The 22645-nt window shown below is 46.6% G+C and overlaps 1 protein-coding gene across 1 annotated transcript in view; it reads left to right on the top strand.

Moving 5' to 3' along the window:
* LOC144680039 (cadherin-2-like) overlaps positions 1–22326 on the top strand; it is a 183427-nt gene extending 161101 nt beyond the window's left edge. Inside the window, exons 12-16 of the mRNA XM_078541142.1 lie at positions 928–1161; positions 3701–3934; positions 6847–6986; positions 7131–7295; positions 20889–22326. Coding sequence (XP_078397268.1) covers positions 928–1161; positions 3701–3934; positions 6847–6986; positions 7131–7295; positions 20889–21098 — 983 coding nt within the window. The 3' untranslated portion in view covers positions 21099–22326. The remainder of the gene's footprint in view (positions 1–927; positions 1162–3700; positions 3935–6846; positions 6987–7130; positions 7296–20888) is intronic.
* Positions 22327–22645: the final 319 nt, after the last annotated feature.

Consider the following 22645-nt stretch of genomic DNA (forward strand, 5'->3'; position numbering starts at 1 on the left):
ACATGGGAACACCACCACCTGGAAGTTCCCCTCCAAGTCACTCACCATCCTGACTTGGAAATATATCGCCGTTCCTTCACTGTCGCTGGGTCAAAATCCTGGAACTCCCTTCCTAACAGCACTGTGGGTGTACCTACACTGCAGGGACTGCAGCGGCTCCAGAAAGCAGCTGCCCACGGTGCTGTTAAGTGAAAGTGAGTCTTTTAATTTTATTTTAAGAAGTGATTTTAAGAAGTGAATTGGTGTTACACACTTGTGGATGATGCACTTGAGTTTTACTCAGAGCGAGACATAAAGCACACACAGCCTTCGTGATGGTATTCGATTTGTGCAACCAGTTTTTTTTTGGAAAAAATAACCAAAATAGGTGAAAATTAACTGGTTGAAGAAGTGAATGAAAGGTTTAACCGTGCTCTACATTTCTTTACAGATTGGTACCGGTGCGATTGGAGACAGTGTGAGTGTGAATGTGAATTTAGGCTGCTTTGTGCTGTGGGTTTACTAGAGTTCATGCTGTACACAATGTGTTCAAGGGTGAAACGTTGGAAGCGATGTGGTGATTTCATGCCCGCTCTTCATTTTGACGGGAGTGTAATCACATATGTTGCAAGAAACATTAACGCACCTCAAGACGAAGATGGATGGTTAACCTGCCCGTGGGGCATTAGCCCCCCAGATACCCGGCCATCTGGTGTAAGCTCTGCTTGTGTGATTTGCCTTAACACTTGCTGAGTTATGGAAATATCGTTTAAACGTGTAGCCATGGGCAAGAAGGTGCTGCTTGAAGTGTGGTTTGAGTTTTGGCTATCTTTGGGAATGACTATTTTGTCTAACTTCAGATGGAAGCTTAACATTCCTCTGGTAAATGGACCAACATCACGAGTGTACCGTTTGCAAAATGCTAATAACCCCCTCCGTTCTGTCCAGGTATCCCCCCTGCGAGTGGGACGGGCACTCTGCAAATCCTGCTGCTCGACACCAACGACAACGCCCCGGAGGTGTTCCCGCAAGAGGTCTCCATTTGCGAGAAGCCGGATCCGAACGCCATTAATATCACTGCCGTGGACATGGACATGGACCCAAACACCGGGCCCTTTGCCTTTGAGCTTCCCGACAGTCCCCCAGATGTGACCAGGAACTGGACCATCACCCGGCTCAATGGTGAGGGAAACAAAAAACGCTCTGGGGGGTTTCCTGAGGCAAATAGCGAGCGCGCTTATTGTGTAAAATAGGGGGTGGTGGGGGGAGAAAGAAAGTCTTGCATTTACATCGCACCTTTCACACCTTCGGAACGTCTCTGTGATCTTTACCACAGCAGTCAAGTGTTTCGAGGCCCCGGTGATGTCAGAAGTGCGTTCACGGGTTTCACAAAACAAAGTGTCACAGCAATGTGATCACCGCCACGTCGTTTATTTTGTAATATTGATTGATTGATTGAGGGCTTAACTAATTGGGCAAGTCACCCAGCTCAGCTCCCCTGTCCTCCTTCCAAATAGTGGCCGTGGGATCTTTTTTTGCAGCCACCTGAGAAAGGAGTCTGGGCCCCCGGTTTAATGCCTCACCCGAAAAGTGTTTGCCACACTTTTTTTGGACTCGGCTGACCTCTGGGTCCTTGGCGAGACTGCGTCTGGAATACTGTGATAAAAGCAAAATACTGCGGATGCTGGAAATCCTGAAATAAAAACGGAAAATGCTAGAAAAACTCAGCAGGCCTGGCAGCATCTGTGGAGAGAGAGAGAGAGAGAAACAGAGTTAACGTTTCGAGTCCGTATGAGCTGTATTCTGGCAGTATTCTCGAATACTGTGTACAGTATTCCAGAATATTTTGTGAGGGGTGGGGGGGTGGGGGGAAGCTATAATTGCGTTAGCCGTTCAGCAAAGGTTCACTCGACTCATTCCTGGGATAAAGGGGTGATTTTATGAGGAAAGGTTGAGCAGGTGGGGGCCTACACCCATTGGAGCTTAGAAGAATGAGAGGTGATCTTATTGAAACATCAGTGATATTGAGGAGACTTGATAGGGTGGATGCGAGGGGGTACGATCTTCCCTCTGGGGTTGGCGGGGGCCGGGGGAGACTAGAACTAGAGGGCACAGTTTAAGAATAAGACGTTTCCCATTTTAAGACGGAGATGAGGAGGAATTTTTTCTGAGCTGTCAGTACTTGGGATTCTCTCCCGCAGAAAGCAGTGGAACAATGAATTTATTCAAGGCTGAGTGAGATGGATTTTTAATCGACGAGGGAGTCGAGGGTTATGGGGGGGGCGGAAGCAGGCAGGAAAGTGAAGTTGAGACCACGACCAGATCAGCCATACATAATAGCGGAGCAGGCTAGAATAGCCTAGCCCACTCCTGCTCCTGAGTTCTATGTTCGTATGAGCCACAAGGTTCTGGGTTCAAGTTCCACTCCCCGGACTTGAGCATAAAAATCCACACCGACATTCCCACTGCAGCACTGAGGGAGTGTGGCCGTGTCAGAGGTGCTTTCGGTTGAGACGTCAGACCAAGGCCCTACCTGCCTGCTTGAGTAGACGTGAAAGGTCCCAGGGCACTTTCAGGAAAAACAACAATGGAGCTATGCCCTCTGCCTTGACCAATATTTACCCCTCAATAAGTATCATTTAAAGCAGATTATCCGGTCATTATCACATTACTGTTTGTGGGAACCTGCCGTGTGCGAATTGGCTGCCATGTTGCTGCACTAGTTACTTATTAGTTACTGCTCTTCGAGAAGCAATTCATAGGCTGTGAAGTGCTTTTGGGCGTCCCGTGGCCATAAAAGGTGCTACATAAATGCAAGTCTTTTTTCTTTTTTTATAAACCACATCAGGCCGTTCAGCGTAAGATTTGGTTTCTGCTCTTGTTACACTTTCGAGTTTTCTGTTCCCAGCCACTTTGACTGTGGAGACTATAGACGAGGCGGCTGCTTTAAGACCAGAGTGGAAAATGTGAGGCGATTCCCCATGTGGCTGCTCTGCATCTGTCAGCAGCCGTTGGTACAAAGGAGTGCTGTTTGCCAGTTCTCTAGAACAGATCTTCAGAGGGATGGGGTTAAGCCAATGCGTTGCTATATATTGAAATAGAAACCCTTACTGAATTTTATGTAGCATCTGCTAATGTGGGACCCTCTCGTTCACGTCCTGTCTTAACTTCAGACTCCAGTGCTTTCATAGCCAGTCTCCGATCTCCCGCCCTCCCTATTTACAAACCCCTCCCATGGTCTCACCCCCCTCCCTACTATCCTCCCAAGATCCCTGTGTTCCTCCAATTCTAATCTCTTCAGCATTCCCGATTTTCATCACTCCGATATTGGCGGCCCTGCCTTCAGCTGCCTGGGTTCTGAGGGCTGGAATTCCCTTCTTAAACCACTCCGTGCCTCCCCCTCCCCTTTAAGACTCTCCTTTAAAACTAACTCTTTGACCCAAGTTTTTGGCCACCTGTTCTTGTATCTCTTTATGTGGCTCGATGTAAGACTGTGTGTGGTAATGCTTCTGTGAAGTGCCTCGCAATATTTGATTATGTTAACTGCGCTGTATGACAGTATAACGATTTGGATAATTTTACAATTAATGATCACGTCCTTTATTTCCATGTGCTGCCTATGTGATATCGTGTAGCTTTGGGAAGAAACACTCGAGCGTTCGTTATCCAGATGTTTGGTTTTTTTTTTGGGGTTTCTCGTAACTCACTACTTTTTATTTAGGTGATTATGCCCAGTTGAGCCTGAAGATCGGAATCCTCGATGACGGCATCTATGAAGTTCCAATCATGATTATGGACTCCGGAAACCCTCCCAAGTCCGCTACGTCTATCCTACTTGTCAAGGTCTGCCCATGTGATGAAAATGGTGACTGCACCTCAGTACAAGCTATCGTCGCAGCTGGTTTGGGAACTGGGGCAATCATTGCAATCCTCCTGTGCATCATCATATTGCTTAGTAAGTACCCAGGAACCGTTGGTATTCGGTTGTGTTCACTGAGCTTGGCTCTGCTTTTCGCCAATCTTCTTTGAGTAACAATGTACTTTCAACCAAGTCACCAGCAGTTAAATGAGGCTTGAATTTCCACCCACTGTTCATCCAGATGGAGGACCCTAGTGTAGCGGTGTGGGTAGGAATTGGAATGCTGGGTTAGGAAATGTAGGAAATGTAGGCGGGGTCATCAGCCTCCTCGAGCCTGTTCCACCATTTAATCCCATGAGAAACTGAGGGGAATTGTTTCTTCCCAGAAAATGACAACAGTACGTTTGAGGGCAATCGCATAACTGTATTTAAGGGGGAACTACATAAACACTGCAGGGAGGAAGGAGTTGATAGGGTGAATAGAGAGAAACTATTTCCTCTGATGGGTGGATGGAGTCCAGAACAAGGGGCCAGAATTCGAGCCAGGCCATTCAGGAGTGATGTCAGGAAGCGCTGCTTCATGATGGGGGGGAGATGATGTAATGGTGATGGCGCTGGGCAAGTGATCCAGAGCCCTAGGTCAATGCTCTGGGCACAAGGGTTCAAATCCCACCATGGCAGCTGGTGGATTTTGAGTTCAATTAATAAATCTGCAAACATAAAAAGTTAGTCTCAGTAATGGTGACCATGACAGCTATCACTGATGTAAAAACCCGCCTGGTTCACTGACGTCCTTTGGGGAAGGAAATCTGCCGTCCTTACCCGGTCTGGCCTACATGTGACTCCAGACCGTAGAAGAATATGTTGAATGTCTTTTTTTTTTAATCGAGGCATTCAAAAGGGAATCAGACTGTCTTCTGTAAAAGAAGAACGTGCAGGGATATGGAGAGAGGGCGGGAGAATGGCACTGGGTGAGGTGCTTATTTGGGCGAGCCAGTGCAGACACAGGCAAGTTGGCCGTGTAAATTCGGAGATTTTGTTGAGGCCGGGGGGTGGGGCGGGGGTTAAACGAAGAGGTGGAGGCTGGTTCAGAGCCTAAACATCTACAAAGTGACATTCATTCTGTGCTGTAAACTTTATCTAATAATATGCAATTAGCTCATGGCTGATCTGTATCTTCACCCCCCCCATCTACCCACCTTGATTTCATATCCCTTAATATTCTAACTCAACAAAAATCTGTCAACCTCGGGTTGAAAGTTCCAACTGCAAACCCCACCCTCACCCTCACCCTCCAGCCTTAGCAGTTTTTTGGAGGAGAGAGTTCCAGATGTCCACTACCCTTTATGCGAAGAAGTGTTTTTTTTTAATCTTTATTCTCTCACGGGATGTGGGCATCACTGGCAAGGCCATTCCAAAATTGCCCTTGAACTGAACATTTCAGAGGGGCAGTTAAGAGTAAACCGCATTGCTGTGGGTCTGGAGTCACATGTAGGCCAGACCAGGTAAGGACGGCAGATTTCCTTCCCTAAAGGGCACTAATGAACCAGATGGGTTTTTACAACATTCAATGATAGTCGTCATGGTCACCATTACCGAGACTTAACTTTTTATGTTTGCAGATTTATTAATTGAATTCAAAATCCACCAGCTGCCATGGTGGGATTTGAACCCTTGTGCCCAGAGCATTGACCTGGGGCTCTGGATCACTTGCCCAGCGCCATCACTCTTACATCATCTCCCCCCTATGAAGCAGCGCTTCCTGACATCACTCCTGAATGGCCTGGCTCGAATTTTAAGGTTCTGGTCCCTTGTTCTGGACTCAGCCCACCCAACAGAGGAAATAATTTCTCTCTATTCACCCTATCAACTCCTTCAATCGTCTTAAATTAGATCACTCCATAGTCTTCTAAATTCGAGGGGATACAAGCCTCGTCCAAGCCCAAAGTTTTACCCCAGTACTAAAGAATCACAGAATTGTTAACAGCGCAGAAGGAGGCCATTCCGCCCGTCGTGTCTGTGCCAGCTCTCTGAATGAGCAATGCACCTAGTGTCACTCCCCTGCCTTCTCCCTGTGGCCCTGCACGTTCTTCCTTTTCAGATAATAATCCAACTCCCTCTTGAATGCCTCGATTGAACCTGCCTCCACCACAGGCAGCGCATCCCAGACCCTAACCACGCGCTGTGTGGAAACAATTTCTCCTCCTGTTTCCATTGCTTCGTTTGCCAATTACCTCAAACCTGTGCCTCCTGGTTCTTGATCCTTCCACCAGTGGGGACAGTTTTTTCCCTGCCTGCTCTGTCCAGACCCCTCATGATTTTTGAACGCCTCGATCAAATCTCCTCCCAACCTTCTCTTCCAAGGGAAACAGTTCCAACAAGCATTCTGGTGAATCTTAGTAATGGTGACCAGAAAATAAGCCAGTATTCAAATTGGGTGCAACTGGAGCTTTATACAGATGTAATGTAATTCTTTATTATTGGGTCGGTTTTGAAGAATGTAGGCAGGTCACCTGGCACTTCTCTTACCTCCGGACCACCCGTGGTGTAGCATACAGTGCCAGCACTGGCTCAGTGGGAGGCGCTCTCACCTCCGAGTTAGAAGGTTGTGGATCCATATTACATTCCATCGATTTGAGCACCAAATCCAGGCTGTTCTTGCTGTAGTACTGAGGGAATGCTGCACTGTGTCACAAGTGCCATTTTGTGGATAAGCTGTACAAGCAAGGGCCCACCTGCCCTCTTGGCTAGCTGTAAAAGATCCAGCAGTGTTATTTTGAAGAGGACCCCGGAGAGTTATCCCGGTTGTGCTTACCAATATCCCTAAGCCAACATCACCAAAACAGATTATCTGATCATTGTCACGCTGCTGTTTGTGGGAGCTTGCCGTGTACACATTCCTACATTACAACGTTGGCTACGTGTCAGAAGGACTCCATTGGCTGTAAAGTGCTTTGGGAAGCTGTGAAAGGTGCTATGTCAATGCAAGTTCTTTCTTTACTTCCTAGTCTTAGTTTTGCTGTTTGTCATATGGATGAAGAGACGTGACAAGGAGCGTCAGGCCAAGCAGTTGCTGATCGACCCAGAGGATGACGTACGAGATAACATACTGAAATATGACGAGGAGGGCGGAGGAGAGGAGGATCAGGTGAGGCGTGGTGAAGGGTTTTGGGGAGAGGGGTGGTGGGTGAGAGTGGGGGTCACTGGGAGAGCGATTTGGAGAAAGCGCTGGGTTTGAGGAGTTCATTCGAAGGCGGTGCTTGACCACGTGTTGTTGTGTCCGTGCCCACAGGACTACGACCTCAGCCAGCTTCAGCAGCCCGACGCTGTGGAACCTGATGCGATAAAGCCCATGGGAATCCGACGCGTTGACGAGCGGCCAATCCACGCCGAGCCTCAGTACCCGGTCCGCTCGGCCGCTCCTCACCCTGGGGACATTGGAGACTTCATTAATGAGGTAAAGGTTGCCTTTTCCCCCCTTGCAGGAGAGCCTGAGGAGTGTCAAGAGGTGAATTGTTCCTTTTCAGAGGGCCAGCACAGACATGATGGGCTGAAGGGCCTCCTTATGTGCTTGTAACCATTCTATGATTCTCGCGCTTCCCTGATTGTAATTGCTCCACCATTATGGCATATGCGCCTTTAGCTCTGGAATTCCTTCCCTCAATTTCTCTCCTTGTCTCCCCTCCTTTGACCAGGCTTTGCCTAATCTCCTTATGTGGCTCGAAACCTAACTTTTCTGTTTGATAATGTTCCCAAGAGGCGCCTTGGGGTGTTTTACTGTGATCAAAAGACCCTGCAGAAACGCAAGTTGTTATTCCATCTGTAGCCTTGGCTGTGATGATGCGAGAGAGCCCGTTCCTTGAACAAAAAGATTGACCGGAGGTTAGGATTCCTGCCTGGCTTTAACCTGAAGTAACAGTCTGGCACCACGAGTGTTATTAGCTTTGCTGGAGCTAACATGTGGACTGTGGGTCGTAACTATCAGAAAGTCATGAACAAACCCAAGAGGAGAAACTTCTTTGAGAGAGAGAGAGTGGTGAGAATGTGGAACTCGTTAGCAGAGGGAGTGCCCGAGGTGAACAGTGTAGATATATTCCAAGAGGACACTTAAGCCCTGGCATTGACTTAAAACCATACATGTGCATGTGTACTCCCCTTCCATTGCATGCACGGTTTTCCCCATTGGGGACCAGGAGCCTGTGCTGAGGGGGTGTCTGACTGACATTTGCTCCCTTGAGTTGTGTGACCGGTAGCAGCGACTCTGGGTTTGGTGTGGGTGCTGCCGGCCTGCAGGAGGCATTGTTCCCAGTCTCTCACACTTGGGCCGGAGTTCCCTATGGTACAGTATATAGTCTGCGGCGTACGGGCTATATCATTAACACAGGTACCGCAACAAAGGGAGGCGATGGCAAGTGGTATTGTCACCAGTATTCCCGGGGATCCGGATTCGAAACCCACCACAGCAGATGGTGAAATTTGAATTCAATAAAAACCTGGAACTCAAAGGCCATGAAACCATTTCCGATTGCTGAAAAAACCCATCTTGTTCACTAATGTCCTGGAGGGAAGGAAATCTGCCTACAGGTGACTCTTAGATCCACAGCCCACTGCAATGTGGGTGACTATTAAATGCCCTCTGAACAAGGGCATTTAGGGATGGGCACTGAATGGTGGCCGAGCCAGCGACGCCCACACCCCATGAGCGAATAATTTTTTAAAACTGTGCAAGTGTGGGCAAGTGCATCCCCTGCAGTTGTGGCATGATCAAATTTGACCGAGTGTGGCATCAAGGAGCCCTGGCAAAACTGGAGTCATTGGGAATCTGGGGGGGGGGGAAACTCTCGGCACAAAGGAAGATGGTTGTGGTTGTTGGAGGTCAGTCATCCCAGTCCCAGTCCCAGTTTCAACCATCTTCAGCTGCTTCATCAATGACCTTCCTTCCATCACAAGGTCAGAAGTGGGGATGTTCACTGATGATTGCACAATGTTCAGCACCATTCGCGACTCCTCAGATACTGAAGCAGTCCATGTCCAAATGCAGCAAGACCTGGACAATATCCAGGCTTGGGCTGATAAGTGGCAAGTAACATTCGCACCACACAAGTGCCAAGCAATGACCACCTCCAACAAGAGAGAATCTAACCATCGCCCCTTGACATTCAGCGGCATTACCATCACTGAATCCCCCACTATCAACATCCTGGGGGTTACCATTGACCAGAAACTGAACTGGACTAGCCATATAAATACTGTGGCTACAAGAGCAGGTCAGAGGCTAGGAATCATGCGACGAGTAACTCACCTCCTGACTCCCCAAAGCCTGTCCACCATCTACAAGGCACAAGTCAGGAGTTTGATGGAACACTCTGCACTTGCCTGGATGAGTGCAGCTCCAACAACACTCGAAAAGCTTGACACCATCCAGAACAAAGCAGCCCCGCTTGTCACCCCATCCACAAACATTCACTCCCTCCACCCCCGACGCACAGTAGCAGCAGTGTGTACCATCTACACGATGCACTGCAGAAACTCACCAAGGCTTCTTAGGCAGCACCTTCCAAACCCACGACCACTACCATCTAGAAGGACAAGGGCAGCAGATAGATGGGAACACCACCACCTGGAAGTTCCCCTCCAAGTCACTCACCGTCCTGACTTGGAAATATATCGCCGTTCCTTCACTGTCGCTGGGTCAAACGCTGGGAACTCCCTCCCTAACAGCACCGTGGGTGTACCTACACCACATGGGCTGTAGCGGTTCACCACCATCTTCACGAGGGCAACTAGGGATGGGTAATAAATGCTGGCCCAGCCAGCGATGCCCACATCCCATGAATGAATAAAGGAAAAAATATACAGCCTTGAGGGGAAGGGGACATAGTGATGGGGTGAGAGGTGGTTTGTGTGGAGCAGAAGTGCTAGCATTGACCAGTTGAGCTGAATGGCCTTTTTCAGTGGTGTAAATTCAATGAAACACCTCCTCCAATCCCATTTCCCCATCGGTTTCTTACAAGTGAGGTATAACATTTAGATTAGTTAATTTAGCATTCGGGATTGATTGCAAGTGGAGCTGTTGCAGTTAAAATAAAACCCTTTTAAATCGTTTTTGGATTTCACAAAAGACTTGACCTTTTTAACTTAATGAAGATTGCTACCTCCGGAGAGAGTTCTTTAATAAAACACAATTTAAGATGCTCCAGCGAGTGGTTAGCATTCTCGCACGCAACCAATTTATCGAGGGGTTTATCTGGAATAGCAAAGCCTCGCCTGCATTGATTCTTTGTTTTGTTCACAGAATTTAAAAGGTGGTGATGTGTTTGAGGCTGTGGTGGTGGGTGGGTTTGTGTGGGGGTGGGTTTGTATTGGCCTGGGGCTGGGTTTCTAGTGATCTGATTGTATCGATTCATGTGGGCTGAGAAGCCAGTTTTTTTTTAATTCATTCACGGGATGTGGGCTTCGCTGGCCGGTCCAGCATTTATTGCCCCATCCCTAGTTGCCCCTTGAGAAGGTGGTGGTGAGCTTCCTTCTTGAACCGCTGCAGTCCATGCGGTGTAGGTACACCCACAGTGCTGTTAGGGAGGGAGTTCCAGGATTTTGACCCAGCGACAGTGAAGGAACGGCCGATATATTTCCAAGTGAGGGTGGTGAGTGACTTGGAGGGGAACTTCTAGGTGGTGGTGTTCCCATCTATCTGCTGCCCTTGCCCTTCCAGCTGGTAGTGGTCGTGGGTTTGGAAGGCGCTGTCTAAGGATCCTTGGTGAGTCGCTGCAGTGCATCATGTAGATGGTACACACTGCTGCTACAGTGCGTCGATGGTGGAGGGAGTGAATGTTTGTGTAAGACAAATTATTTTGAAATCCAAAGAGATATTATCGGGCAGGGTGAGATCTTTTAAATAAAAAAAAAATCCCCTAATTCAACCAATGAAATGATGTGGTTTAAAGCTGCCACTGATTGGTGCCCCTTTCTCATTCCATTGTCAAAGGGCAGTTGAAATTAGATTTTTGTTTTTAAAAGGTGTGTGAATTATAAATTGCTGCATCTGATCCACCCTTTTCGAGTCGACCATTAGATAAGCTGCAGCCTCACCATGAAGCAGCATGTTTGAGTGTTGCCAATTTTGGAGGTGAATGTGTAATTTTCTTCAGAAATCGTTATTGTGGGGGCGTAGAAAAATTCAGGAATGCATTATTAAGCACCATCACCTGCAAGTTCCCCTCCAAGCCACTCACCGCCCTGACTTGGAAATATATCGGCCGTTCCTTCACTGTCGCTGGGTCAAAATCCTGGAACTCCCTCCCTAACAGCACTGTGGGTGTACCTACACCACATGGACTGCAGCGGTTCAAGAAGGCAGCTCACCACCACCTTCTCAAGGGCAACTAGGGATGGGCAATAAATGCTGGCCTAGCCAGCGACGCCCACATCCTGTGAATGAATAAAAAAAATTCCTTAGTGCTCAAAGATGCACTACACTGAGGGGGAGTATTAAGCAGCATTGAAGCAATTCTCTAGCTTTAATTATATTTATTTTGAGCCTATTCCTGTATAGTTAACCCATTGAGCATTTTGTTTATCTTTTGGCCTATAATGCAGGACAAACCTCCTCCACCCTTTCTTTATTTTAGTATTCCAATTAGTGCAAGAGAATAAATTCCAAATATTACAGATGCTTTAGATTAAGTTAGGAACAGTTTGGGATTTTTTTTTCACCGCAATGCCCCCTGTGATTAATGTTTCACTACATGTATGATCGGAATCTGTGCCCATTAACAAAACAAATCATTAAAGCTTATGTTGAACATCAAGTCCAATTGAACATGCCTTTAAAAATGCGAAGCCATATTTGAATAATTCAAATTTTCATATTTTTTGATTTTCTTATTTTTTTCATGGGATGTGGACGTTGCTGGCAAGGCCAGCATTTCTTGTCAATTCCCAAATGCCCTCAAGTGGCTTGCTGGACCATTTCAGAGGGCAGTTTAAGAGTCAACCTCATTGCTGTAGGTCTGGAGTCACATGCAGACCAGGCCAGGTTTCTTTCCCATTGGTGAACACTGCGTGAAAAAAATTTTTCCTCGTGTTTCCATTGCTTCGTTTGCCAATTACCTCAAACCTGTGCCTCCTGGTTCTTGATCCTTCCACCAGAGGGAACAGTTTTTTTCTCTGCCTGCTCTGTCCAGACCCCTCATGATTTTTGAATACCTCGATCAAATCTCCTCTCATCAACCTTCTGTCCTCTTCAGAGAAAACAGTTCCAACAATCATTCTGGTGAATCTTAGTAATGGTGACCAGAAAAGAAGCCAGCATTTGGATTGGGTACAACTGGAGCTTTATACAGATGTAATGTAATTTGCACCCTTTAAATTCCAGACCCTGTTCAATAAATGTTCCATGAGCCACCTTAATTATTTGCTATGCCTGTCCTCTGGATACTGAGGTTCTTTGATATTGGGTGAGTGTTGAAGAACTTAGGCCAGGTCAGTTAAGAGTCAACCGCATTGCTGTGGGTCTGGAGCCAGACCAGGTAAAAAATGGCAGATTTCCTTCCCTAAAGGGGTATTAATGAACCAGATGGGGTTTTTATGACAGTTGATAAGCTTCATGGTTACCATTACTGAGACTAGCTTTCAATTCCAGATTTATTAATTGAATTTCTATTCATAGGTGGGATTTGAACCCATGTTCTCAGAGCATTAGCCTGAGTCTCTGGATTACTAGTCCATTAGTACATTACCGCTACGCCACCGTCTCCCAGATGTTCACCAGGATGGAACTTCAACTGTAAAAAGTGGGAATGGGATATTTCAAATGCAAATTTGGAAAAGCCTTAATTTCAGGAGTAAATGAATATTAGCTAAAAAGTCAGAAACGTGTCATTTAAAGTAAGAATTTGTCAAAATGTGAATTATTGAGCCAGTGTGGGCATGATGGGCTGAATGGCCTCCTGCGATGTCAAGGGGAGGCGATGACGTAGTGTTATTGTTGCTAGACTAGTAATGCAGAGACCAGGCTAAGGGTAATCTAGATCCAGGGTAATGCTCTGAGGACCTGGGTTCAAATCCCGCCATGGCAGGTGGTGGAATTTGAATTCAATAAAGATCTGGAATTAAAAGTCTGATGATGACCATGAAACCATTGTCGATTGTTGTTAAAACACATTTGGTTCACTAATGTCCTTTAGGGAAGGAAATCTGCCGCCCTTACCTGGTCTGGCCTACATGTGACTCCAGACCCACAGCAATGTGGTTGACTCTTAAATGCCCTCTGAGCAAGGGCAATTAGGGGGGTGGGCAATAAATGCTGGCCTACCCAGCGACGCCCACATCCCATGAACAAATAATATATATGAAAAAAAAAACCTTTCTTTCCAAACAGCCAAAGTTATTTGGGAGTGACTCAGGGCAAGAAAGGACCTGATATTGATAGCGGGGTTTCAACTCCACTTCTAAACTCCCTGCAGTCTGACCATATCAGCATACGAAATAGGACCAGAAGTAGACCATTCGGCACCTCCCCCCACTCTGGAGTCTGTTCCGCCATTCAACAAGATCATGGCTGATCTGTTTGTGTATTGAATTCCACATACCCATTTACCGTCCGATAACCTTGTCTAACAAGAATCTATCTACCTACCTATTTTGTATAATATGTTTCCCAAATTAACTTCAACGTTGACTTGGAGTTTTCGCATCGAATCATACAGCTCAGAAGGAGGCCCTTCAGCCCACCATCCCTGTGTCAGCCCTTTGAAAGAGCTGTCCATTAGTCCTGCTCCCCTGGTCTCGTTCCTCATCGCCCTATAAATGGCCAAGGATTTACCTAATTGCCTTTTGAAGATTACTGTTGAATCTGCTTCCACCGCCCTTTCAGCCAGTAGATTACAGGTTGTAATAATTTCCTGTGTTTTAAAAAATGAATGTGAACATTTCTCCTCCTCCTCCTTCCTTTTTTGGTTCTTTTGCTAATTTCCTCTGGTTGCCGAGCCCCTCTACCATTGGAAACTGTTTTCCCTCCCCCCTAACTACATCAGAAGATGAGAAACAGGAGCAGGATTAGACCGCACGGCTTGTCGAGCCTGCTCCGCCATTCAGTACGATCGTGGGTTTCAACTCCCGCTTTCCCGCCCGCTCCCCGTAATCCTTAAATCCCTGAGACCCCGAAAATCCGTCTGTCCCAGCCTTAAACGGACTCAACGATGGAGCATCCCCAGCCCTCTGGGGTGGCGAATTCCAAAGATTCACAACCCTCTTGAGTGAAGAAATTTCTCTACGTCTCATGATTTCATAACGCTGAACGTCTCTATTAAATCTCCCCCTAACCCCCTCTGTACAACGGAGAACAATCGCCAGTCTCTCCATTGTAACCGAAACCCTTCATCTCTGGCACCCTCCTGGTAACTCTATAGCACCTTTTAGCACAGTTAAACCTTTCGACGTGCCTCACTTAGGGCATCAGAGTTCGATGGTAGTCTGCCTCAGCACTCGACTTGGGTAGCCATGTCACAAAGACCATGTTTATTTGACCTGAAGACGGTGCATTGAGCTTGTGTGGTACCGAGTGGAAAATATCCAATCTCCCACTTTAGCAATTGAAGTCGGATAATTATGACGATGCATTTCCAAAGTCGTGAAAATGGAAGGTGTGAGGGATGAAAACGACTAATGGCGCTGCCTTTAAATATACACTGAAAGACGGACAAATTATCAGTCAGCGTCTGATATCATGTTTAAGTAGCAGCTTTGGACAAACGGATTTCTGAAAGCCCCATAATGAGCAGCTTCATCAAAAGGGAACTGGTTCTCTGCTTGCCTAACTCGATGGAATATTTAGATTTTAGAGAGGGGATAATGGAAGACGCAACGGGAAACGTATTTATCTGGGCAAGCGTTTGCAACATTTCATGCTGTCCGTTTATTAATAACTGGACTGAAACTTGTATGAACGGGCACTCCGTTTTTTCTTTAAAAATAATAAATAAGTTCGCTCATTGAAAGACCCCAAGTAACCCCCAATGCTAACATGGGAGGCTGACCTGAAACCACAGACGCTCTCGAGTTCCAAAACCGTGGACTGCCTCCATTGCACCTTTTTACAACTTAAAGCAAAGGGTCGTAACCCGTTACAAATCTGCTCTCTCTGGAATTTTCACTAAGCCCCATCACTCGACGAGCAGCGAGTTCGAACTCCTACAGAGTTTGAGGAATGGGGAGATGATAAACCTCTCAGAAACCTCACTTCTGATCGTTTGCATTTATGTAGCGCCTTTTAACCTAGCAAAACATCCTAAGGCCCTTCAGAGGAGCGACAGCAAACAAAATCTGACGCCGAGCCACTTAAGGAGATATTAGGGCAGGTGACCAAAAGCGGTGCCAAAGTGGTAGGCTATTAGGAGCATCTTCAAGGAGGGGAGGGGGGCAGAGAGGTTTAGGGAGCTCAGGCGGCCGTTGGCACGGCCGCCAATGGCGGTGATAAAGAAATCGGATGCGCAGGAGGCCAGAATTGGAGGAGCGAGGAGAACTGGGAGGCTGAACCAGGAGCCAATGTAGGTCAGCGAGCATGGGGTGATTGGGCAACGGGGGAATAGGTCCGAGTGGGGACACAGGACAGCGGAGTTTTGTTTGGGTACGTTGTGCCTGTGCTGCTTTTTGAAATAGCTATCGCATTAATCTCAACTCTCCCTGCTCTTTTTCCCCCAAAGCCCTACACACGTCTTCTCAAGTATTTATCCAATTCCCTTTTAAACAGTAATGTTCGTCAATGGCCATCCTTACCTGGTCTGGCCTACATGTGACTCCAGACCCACAGCAATGTGGTTGACCCTCTGCAATGGCCTAGCAAGCCACTCCGTTCAAGGGCAATTAGGGATGGGCAATATATGCTGACTTTACCCATAGCAAAGAAGTCCTACTGATGCCTAACCAATGACTTGCAAGGGTTCAACACCATTTCTTTGTGTTTAATTTAGTTTATTTCCCCCACGACCCCCACCCTCCCCCAGACCTATCCATCGTGTTTGTACAATCATATTCTTCTATCGCTGAAAAAAGCGACATGTCGAAGCTTTTCGTCTGGCACTCGTTAGATCACCTCGCAAGAATACCAGTATAAGGGGAAAACAACAATTTATACCACATGTGAAGAGAGTGCAATACTCGAGCTCTGCACTACCAAACGAATATTCTTTTATGTTCTTGGGGCAGAGATGGCTGAGAGGAGATTTCCTAGAGGTGTTCAAAATCAAGAATGGTTTAGAAACACAGAAAATAGAAGCAGGATTAGGTCATTCAGCCCTTCGAGCCTGCTCCGCCATTCAATATGATCATGGCTGATCCTCTATCTCAACATCATACTCCTGCTCTCTCCCCGTACCCCTTGATGCCTTTAGAGTCGAAAAATCTATCTCTTTCCTTCTTAAATATATTCAGTGACTTGGCCTCCACAGCCTCCTGTGGTAGAGAATTCCACAGGTTCACCACCCTCTGAGTGAAGAAGTTTCTCCTCGCCTCAGTCCTAAATGGCCTACCCCATATCCTGACACCGTGACCCCATGCTCTAGACGCCCCCCCCAACCCCCCCGACCCCCATCCAGAGGAAACATCCTCCCTGCATCCAGTCTGTCCAGCCCTGTCAGAATTTTATATGTTTCAGTGAGATCCCCTCTCATTCTTCTAAACTCCAGTGAATACAGGGCCTAGTCGGCCCAATCTCTCCTCATACGACAATCCTGCCATCCCAGGAATCAGCCTAGTGAACCTTCGCTGCACTCCCTCTATGGCAAGTATATCCTTTCTTAGGTAAGGAGACCAAAACTGCACGCAATACTCCAGGTGTGGTCTCACCAAGGCCCTGTACAGCTGCAGTGAGACATCCTTGCCCCTGTACTCAAGTCCTCTCGCAATGAAGGCCGACATACCATTTGCTGCCTTAGCTGCTTGCTGCACCTGCGTGCTTACTTTCAGTGATCGGTGTACAAGGACACCCAGGTCCCTTTGTACATCAACATTTCCCAATCTATCACCATTTAAATAATACTCTGCCATTCTGTTTTCCCTACCAAAGTGGGTAACTTTAAACTCATTTAGATAGAGTAAGTAAGGATAAACTGTTTCCGATGGTCAATAATTGTAGGACACAGATTGAAGGTGACTGGCAAAAGAACCAGAGGTGGCATTGAGAAAACATTTGTACTCAGTGAGTGGTTAGGATTTGAAATGCACCTGCCTGATGGGGTGTTGGATACAGATTCAAAGGGAATTGGATAAATACTTGAAGGAGAAGATTTCATACAGATTTGAGGAAAGGGCAAGTGGAGTGGGAGTAACAATGTTGTTCTTCAAAAAAAAAGCCAGTGCAGGCTTGATGGGCTGAATGGCCTCTTGTGCTGTGAGAGTCTGTGATGTTCTTTGTGCTGTAGAGCATCAGTTCTTTGTCGTTGCCCTGTTTTAGTTTTTATTTCCATCCTTTTTTGTTTAAGCTAAGAGGAGAAAAATACATTGAGGTTCAGAGGTTACTAACTAGTTGCTTTTAACCAGTTGAGACGATCTGGGTGTCTGAGCTTTTAAAATAACTTCATCCCATTACAAGTCGCCCTGCCTTTTGTTACCACTTTACTCATTTTGGGAGGTTTAAATCGATGCTATTGCCTTGGGTGCTTTTTAACAACCCTTAATGTTGATGTTGATTGTTCAGTGGTAAATATGTAACTGAAACCATCTCTGCTGTTCAGATCGAGTACGTGATTTCTTGGTATTTTGAAACAAAAAATGTTCCCATAAATGCTAAACCAGAATCAAGTCTCTAAATTAGACGTGTACATGTTACTTAGAGCCTTTCTAATGGATTTGATTTTTGTTTGGGGCATTATATCAACATCCTAGGGGTTACCATTGACCAGAAACTGAACTGGACTAGCCATATAAATACTGTGGCTACAAGAGCAGGTCAGAGACTAGAAATCCCGCAGTGAGTAACTCACCTCCTGAATCCCCAAAGCCTGTCCACCATCCACAAGGCACAAGTCAGCCATGTAATGGCATACTGTCCACTTGCCTGGATGAGTGCAGCTCTCACATCACTCAAGAAGTTTGACACCATCCAGGACAAAGCAGCCCGCTTGATTGTCACCACATCCACAAACATTCACTCCCTCCACCATAGACACTCATTAGCAGCAGTGTATACCATCTACAAGAGGCACTGCAGGAATTCACCAAGGCTCCTTAGACAGTACCTTCTAAACCCACGACCACTGCCATCTAGAAGGACAAGGGCAGCAGATACATGGGAACACCACCACCTGGAAGTTCCCCTCCAAGTCACTCACCATCCTGACTTGGAAATATATCGCTGTTCCTTCACTGTCGCTGGGTCAAAATCCTGGAACTCCCCCCCTAACAGCACTGTGGGTGTACCTACACCACTTGGGCTGCAGCGGTTCAAGAAGGCAGCTCACCACCACCTTCTCAAGGGAAACTAGGGATGGGTAATAAATGCTGGTCCAGCCAGCGAAGCCCACATCCCATAAATGAATTTTTAAAAACCCAATTGCACAAGTCCTCTCCGATTTGTCTGTGGATGGGCTACGTTCCCTGCTTAGTAGTGTAAGACCCCGCGTTTGGAGCACTGTGAGCAGTGCTGGTCCCCATATTGTAAAAAGGATAGAGAGGCACCAGAGAAAGTTCTGGTGACACCTTTTGCACCAAGGGGCTATAACTGCCAGGAAAGACTTCACAAACCGAGTCTCTAGTCACTTGAAAAGAGAAGACTGAGGGAATAACCTGGGAGAGGTGTTTAAAATTAGGGAGCGTAGATGTAGAAGATGTTTGCACTTGTCGGCCAGACCAGAACTAGGGGTCATCAGTATAACAGCACTGTTAACGCCATGAAACATCCCAAGGGTCTACACGGGAGCATTATAAAACAAACTGTGACACTGAGCCACATTAGGAGAGCTGACTGAAAGCTTGTTCGGAGGTAGGTTTTCAGAAGCCTCTGAATGGAAACAAGGTAGAGAGGCGCAGAGGTGTAAGGAGAGAATTCCAGAGCTTGGGGCCCAGGCAGCAGAAGGGGCGGCGGCTGCCAATGATGGAGCGATTTATTATTGAAAATGCACTAGGGAGGCCAGAATTAGAGGAATGCAGATGTCTTTTGAGGGTTGTGGGCCTGGTGGAGATTACAGAGATAGGGAGGGGCGAGGCCATGGAGGGATTTGAAAGCAAGGATGAGCATTTTTAAAATCGAGACATTGCTGGAAGCTGACGTAGGCCAACGAGAGGACAAAGGCGATAGGGGAATGGGACTTGCTGCGAGTTGGGACACGGGGAGCAGAATTTTGGATGACCTCAAGTTTATGGAGGGTTGAATGTTAGAGACCAGCCAGAAGTGCGCTGGAATAGCCAAGCCTGGAGGTAATGAAGGCACGAGTGAGGGTTTCCACAGCCGATGTGCTGAAACAGGGACGACGTTACAGAGATGGAAGTAGGCGGTCTTGGTATTGGTGCGCATGTGAGGTTGGTAGCTCATCTCGGGATCAAGTGCGACACCAAGATTGCAAACAGACTGGTTTAATCTCAGACTATCGTTAGGGCGGAGTTAGTACTCTTCCAATTCTGGCCTCCTGTGTACCATCCAATTCCTTCACTGCACCATTGGCAGCTGTGACTCCAGATTTCTGGCTCCTAAGCTCCGGAATTCCTCTCTGCGCGCTCTCTCTCTCTCTCTCCTTTTTTAAGAAGCTTTTGGCCATCTGGTTTGACACCACCTCTTTGGTTCAGTGTCAATTTTTCCAACCCTGTGAAGCAACTTGGAACGTTTTTAACTCCACAAAGGTATTAACCTAAATATAAGTGCTTGTCTGCCCAGAAAATACCAACCACAGAGTGATGAACTGTGAAAGACCTGCACCTACCCAGTGTTGTTGTATGGCAATGCGCCTGCAGCCACATGTATTATACTTCATGCTTGTAGAGTCGGGTCCCTGAAATTCCTATAGAGTTGCTGGAGAAGATAGCGAGAAGGATGCATTCTTCAGCCCTTCTCTCCTCATGGAAAGCACAGATGCTGGGGTGATCCACAATTTTGACAGTGCCTTCCTGTCCCACGCAGCCTGCATCCTGTAACTGGAGCAAGTGCAAATTTCTATCCAACTTGACGTTATCCAGTTTTATAATTGCACATTCAGCACTAGTTGTAAAACAAGCGGAAGCATTAGTCACGTCATCAATCGCTGTGTTTTTTTTTTGTTGTTTCGAGAGATTCTTTAGCATCTTCAGAACAGGACGCTGTACGTGAACAAATGGTGGAGTGTTTACGTCAAAAATGTGAAATTGCATTTATATAGTGCCTACCAAGCCCTCAGGTTGCCCCAAAGCACTCTACAGCCAATGAAGCGTTTTTGAAGTGTAGTCACTGTTGTAATGTAGGAAACGCGGCACCCAATTTGCCCACAGCAAGCTCCCACAAACTGCATTGTAAAAATGACGGGATAATCTCTCTCATGTGATGGTCGATGAAGCGATAGATATTGGTCAGAACACCAGTGAGAGCTCGCCTGCTTTTTGAAATAGCGGACGTGGGATCTTGCAGATCCAGCTAAGAGGCCAATTGGGGCTCAGTTTAACATCCTCCCCCCCCCGCCCCCCCCCGAAAGACAGCTCCTCTGGCAGTGCAGCACCCCATCAGACCCCACAGAGACACGAGGGGCAGAATTCCACACTGGCTGGATTTTATGGTCCCGCTAAAGTCGATGGACTTCTGAACGGGCTCGTCGCGTTTTGCGGCCCTGCCCCCGCCACAACGGGGCCGTAAAATCCTGCCCGCGGCCTGGGACTTAAGCCCACGACATTCTGACTCTGAGACTAGAGTTGGGGGGGTTTAGCCAGTGAGCCATCACTTGTAAATAGCAGACGCCAAATTCACGCAGGCTGGTTTTATATTTACCGAACGAGTGTAATATCTCTCAAGTTGCACCTTAACTTTTGAAACGATGGGGTGACCAAGTTTTAACACAAGCTTTTTTTTTTAACGATTGTTTCCGGAAAAATCCAGGGGCTCAAGGCAGCGGACAACGACCCCACGGCGCCACCTTACGACTCGCTGTTGGTGTTCGACTACGAGGGCAGCGGTTCGACGGCCGGGTCTTTGAGTTCCCTCAACTCCACGAGTTCTGGCGGAGACCAGGACTACGATTATCTGAATGACTGGGGCCCACGGTTTAAGAAGCTGGCGGACATGTATGGTGGAGGCAGTGACTGCTAGGACCTTCTTTCTTTTGGAGCGCAAGTGGGAAATGTTGCAGACTAAGGACTTCTGACCGATTTTATTCCCAGCAACAAGAAACAAAACACACACAAAAACAAAATGGCTAGGCTTTTATATGTTAGTCAACTGGTGCCAGTGCTCGGTGAAGGCTGCGATTATAGGCTGCAAACTACTTGCGCGAGTGGAATTATCGGTAAACTGACACTGTTTTAAAAAAAAAAATATTGATAAGAGCTCTGTTACACTTGAATTTCAAAGTACAGAAGCACTGAGATTTTGTGCCTTTTTGTACACTTTTTTGATCTTAAGAATCATTTAGGTTTATGTTACACGCTTTAACAGTACCTGTGACATTTTGAAGTGTTAATTCCCCCCCCTCCTCTCTTCCCCCCTCCAGTTGAAACGCAAGTGGGGAGCGGGTGGGGGGGATGGAAAACACACAGGCAATGGCGAGCTTTTCTCTGCTTTTAGCTTAAAACAAGATGCTAAAGACACCAAATCTCATTTTAAAACAAAGTACCATTTTTTTTTTGTTAAGCGGGGAAGGTGGGCAAGTTGTAGACCACGGGTTCCAGTCTTAGACACACTGCAGTAAACTTGAAGGAGGCTGAGAAATGATGCAATTTGTCAATGCCTTCTGATTTTTTTTTCTAATGCCGCCTTTTAGTTTTCATGTCCTCGGAGGCAGATAAGAAATGATAGTTTAATCTCAGCCTCAAGACGACAACTGGTATTAATTTTTTTTTTTTTTTTGTTTTTTTGGTTTATTTTTTAAAATCCATTGTACAAAAGGAAAAGTGTACATAATGTTCAGAGACATACTCAACAGACCAGTCCTAATCCTTTGGATCATGCGTTTAAAAAGAAAGAGAAATTTGGGCAATTCAGTTTTCCTTTTTGCATGTTTTTATCGTTTTTCCTTTTCACCCGAGGGGCAAACTGTATTGATGGAGATGCTTTTGGAGAAAGTGATGTTGACTGGTTTGAAGACTAGATAGACCATGACGACTATTTTTCTTTTTTTTGTAATTCTTAACTAGCACAAGTGTTTTACATAATTTGTACCAAATACCAAGAGGGGGTAGGATAGACGCTGGTGGCACTAATTTAAAGAGCAACTTTCGAACCAGGAGAGAATTGTGACACTGGCTTTGGCCAATTTTACTGTGTATCAGAATCAAAACATTACACCTCTGGCCCGGATATAAATTAAAGGCTACTTTTTGAATTTTTCGCTGGGTTTTGACTTTATTTTGTCAGCGTGTTGGAAGAATTGTACGTCTATCCCTTTTCTCGCTACAGTCCTGTAATTACCTGCACCAGTTGACTTCATAGAAATTTAGAGTCGGGCGACGTTACAGCACCCAAGCGGGCCATTCGGCCCATCGCCTCTGTATCAGCTGGCAAGTATCCATCCAGCCTTTTCCCACCTTACAGCTCTTGGCCTGTAGCCCTGTGGGCTTCAGCACTTGAAGTGTATATCCAAGTGCCTTTTAAAAGTGGAGGATTTCTGTCTCTTTATCACCCCTTCAGGCGTGAATTCC

This window comes from Cetorhinus maximus, chromosome 4 (genome assembly GCF_964194155.1).
Source record: "Cetorhinus maximus chromosome 4, sCetMax3.hap1.1, whole genome shotgun sequence".
NCBI classification, from domain to species: Eukaryota; Metazoa; Chordata; class Chondrichthyes; order Lamniformes; family Cetorhinidae; genus Cetorhinus; species Cetorhinus maximus.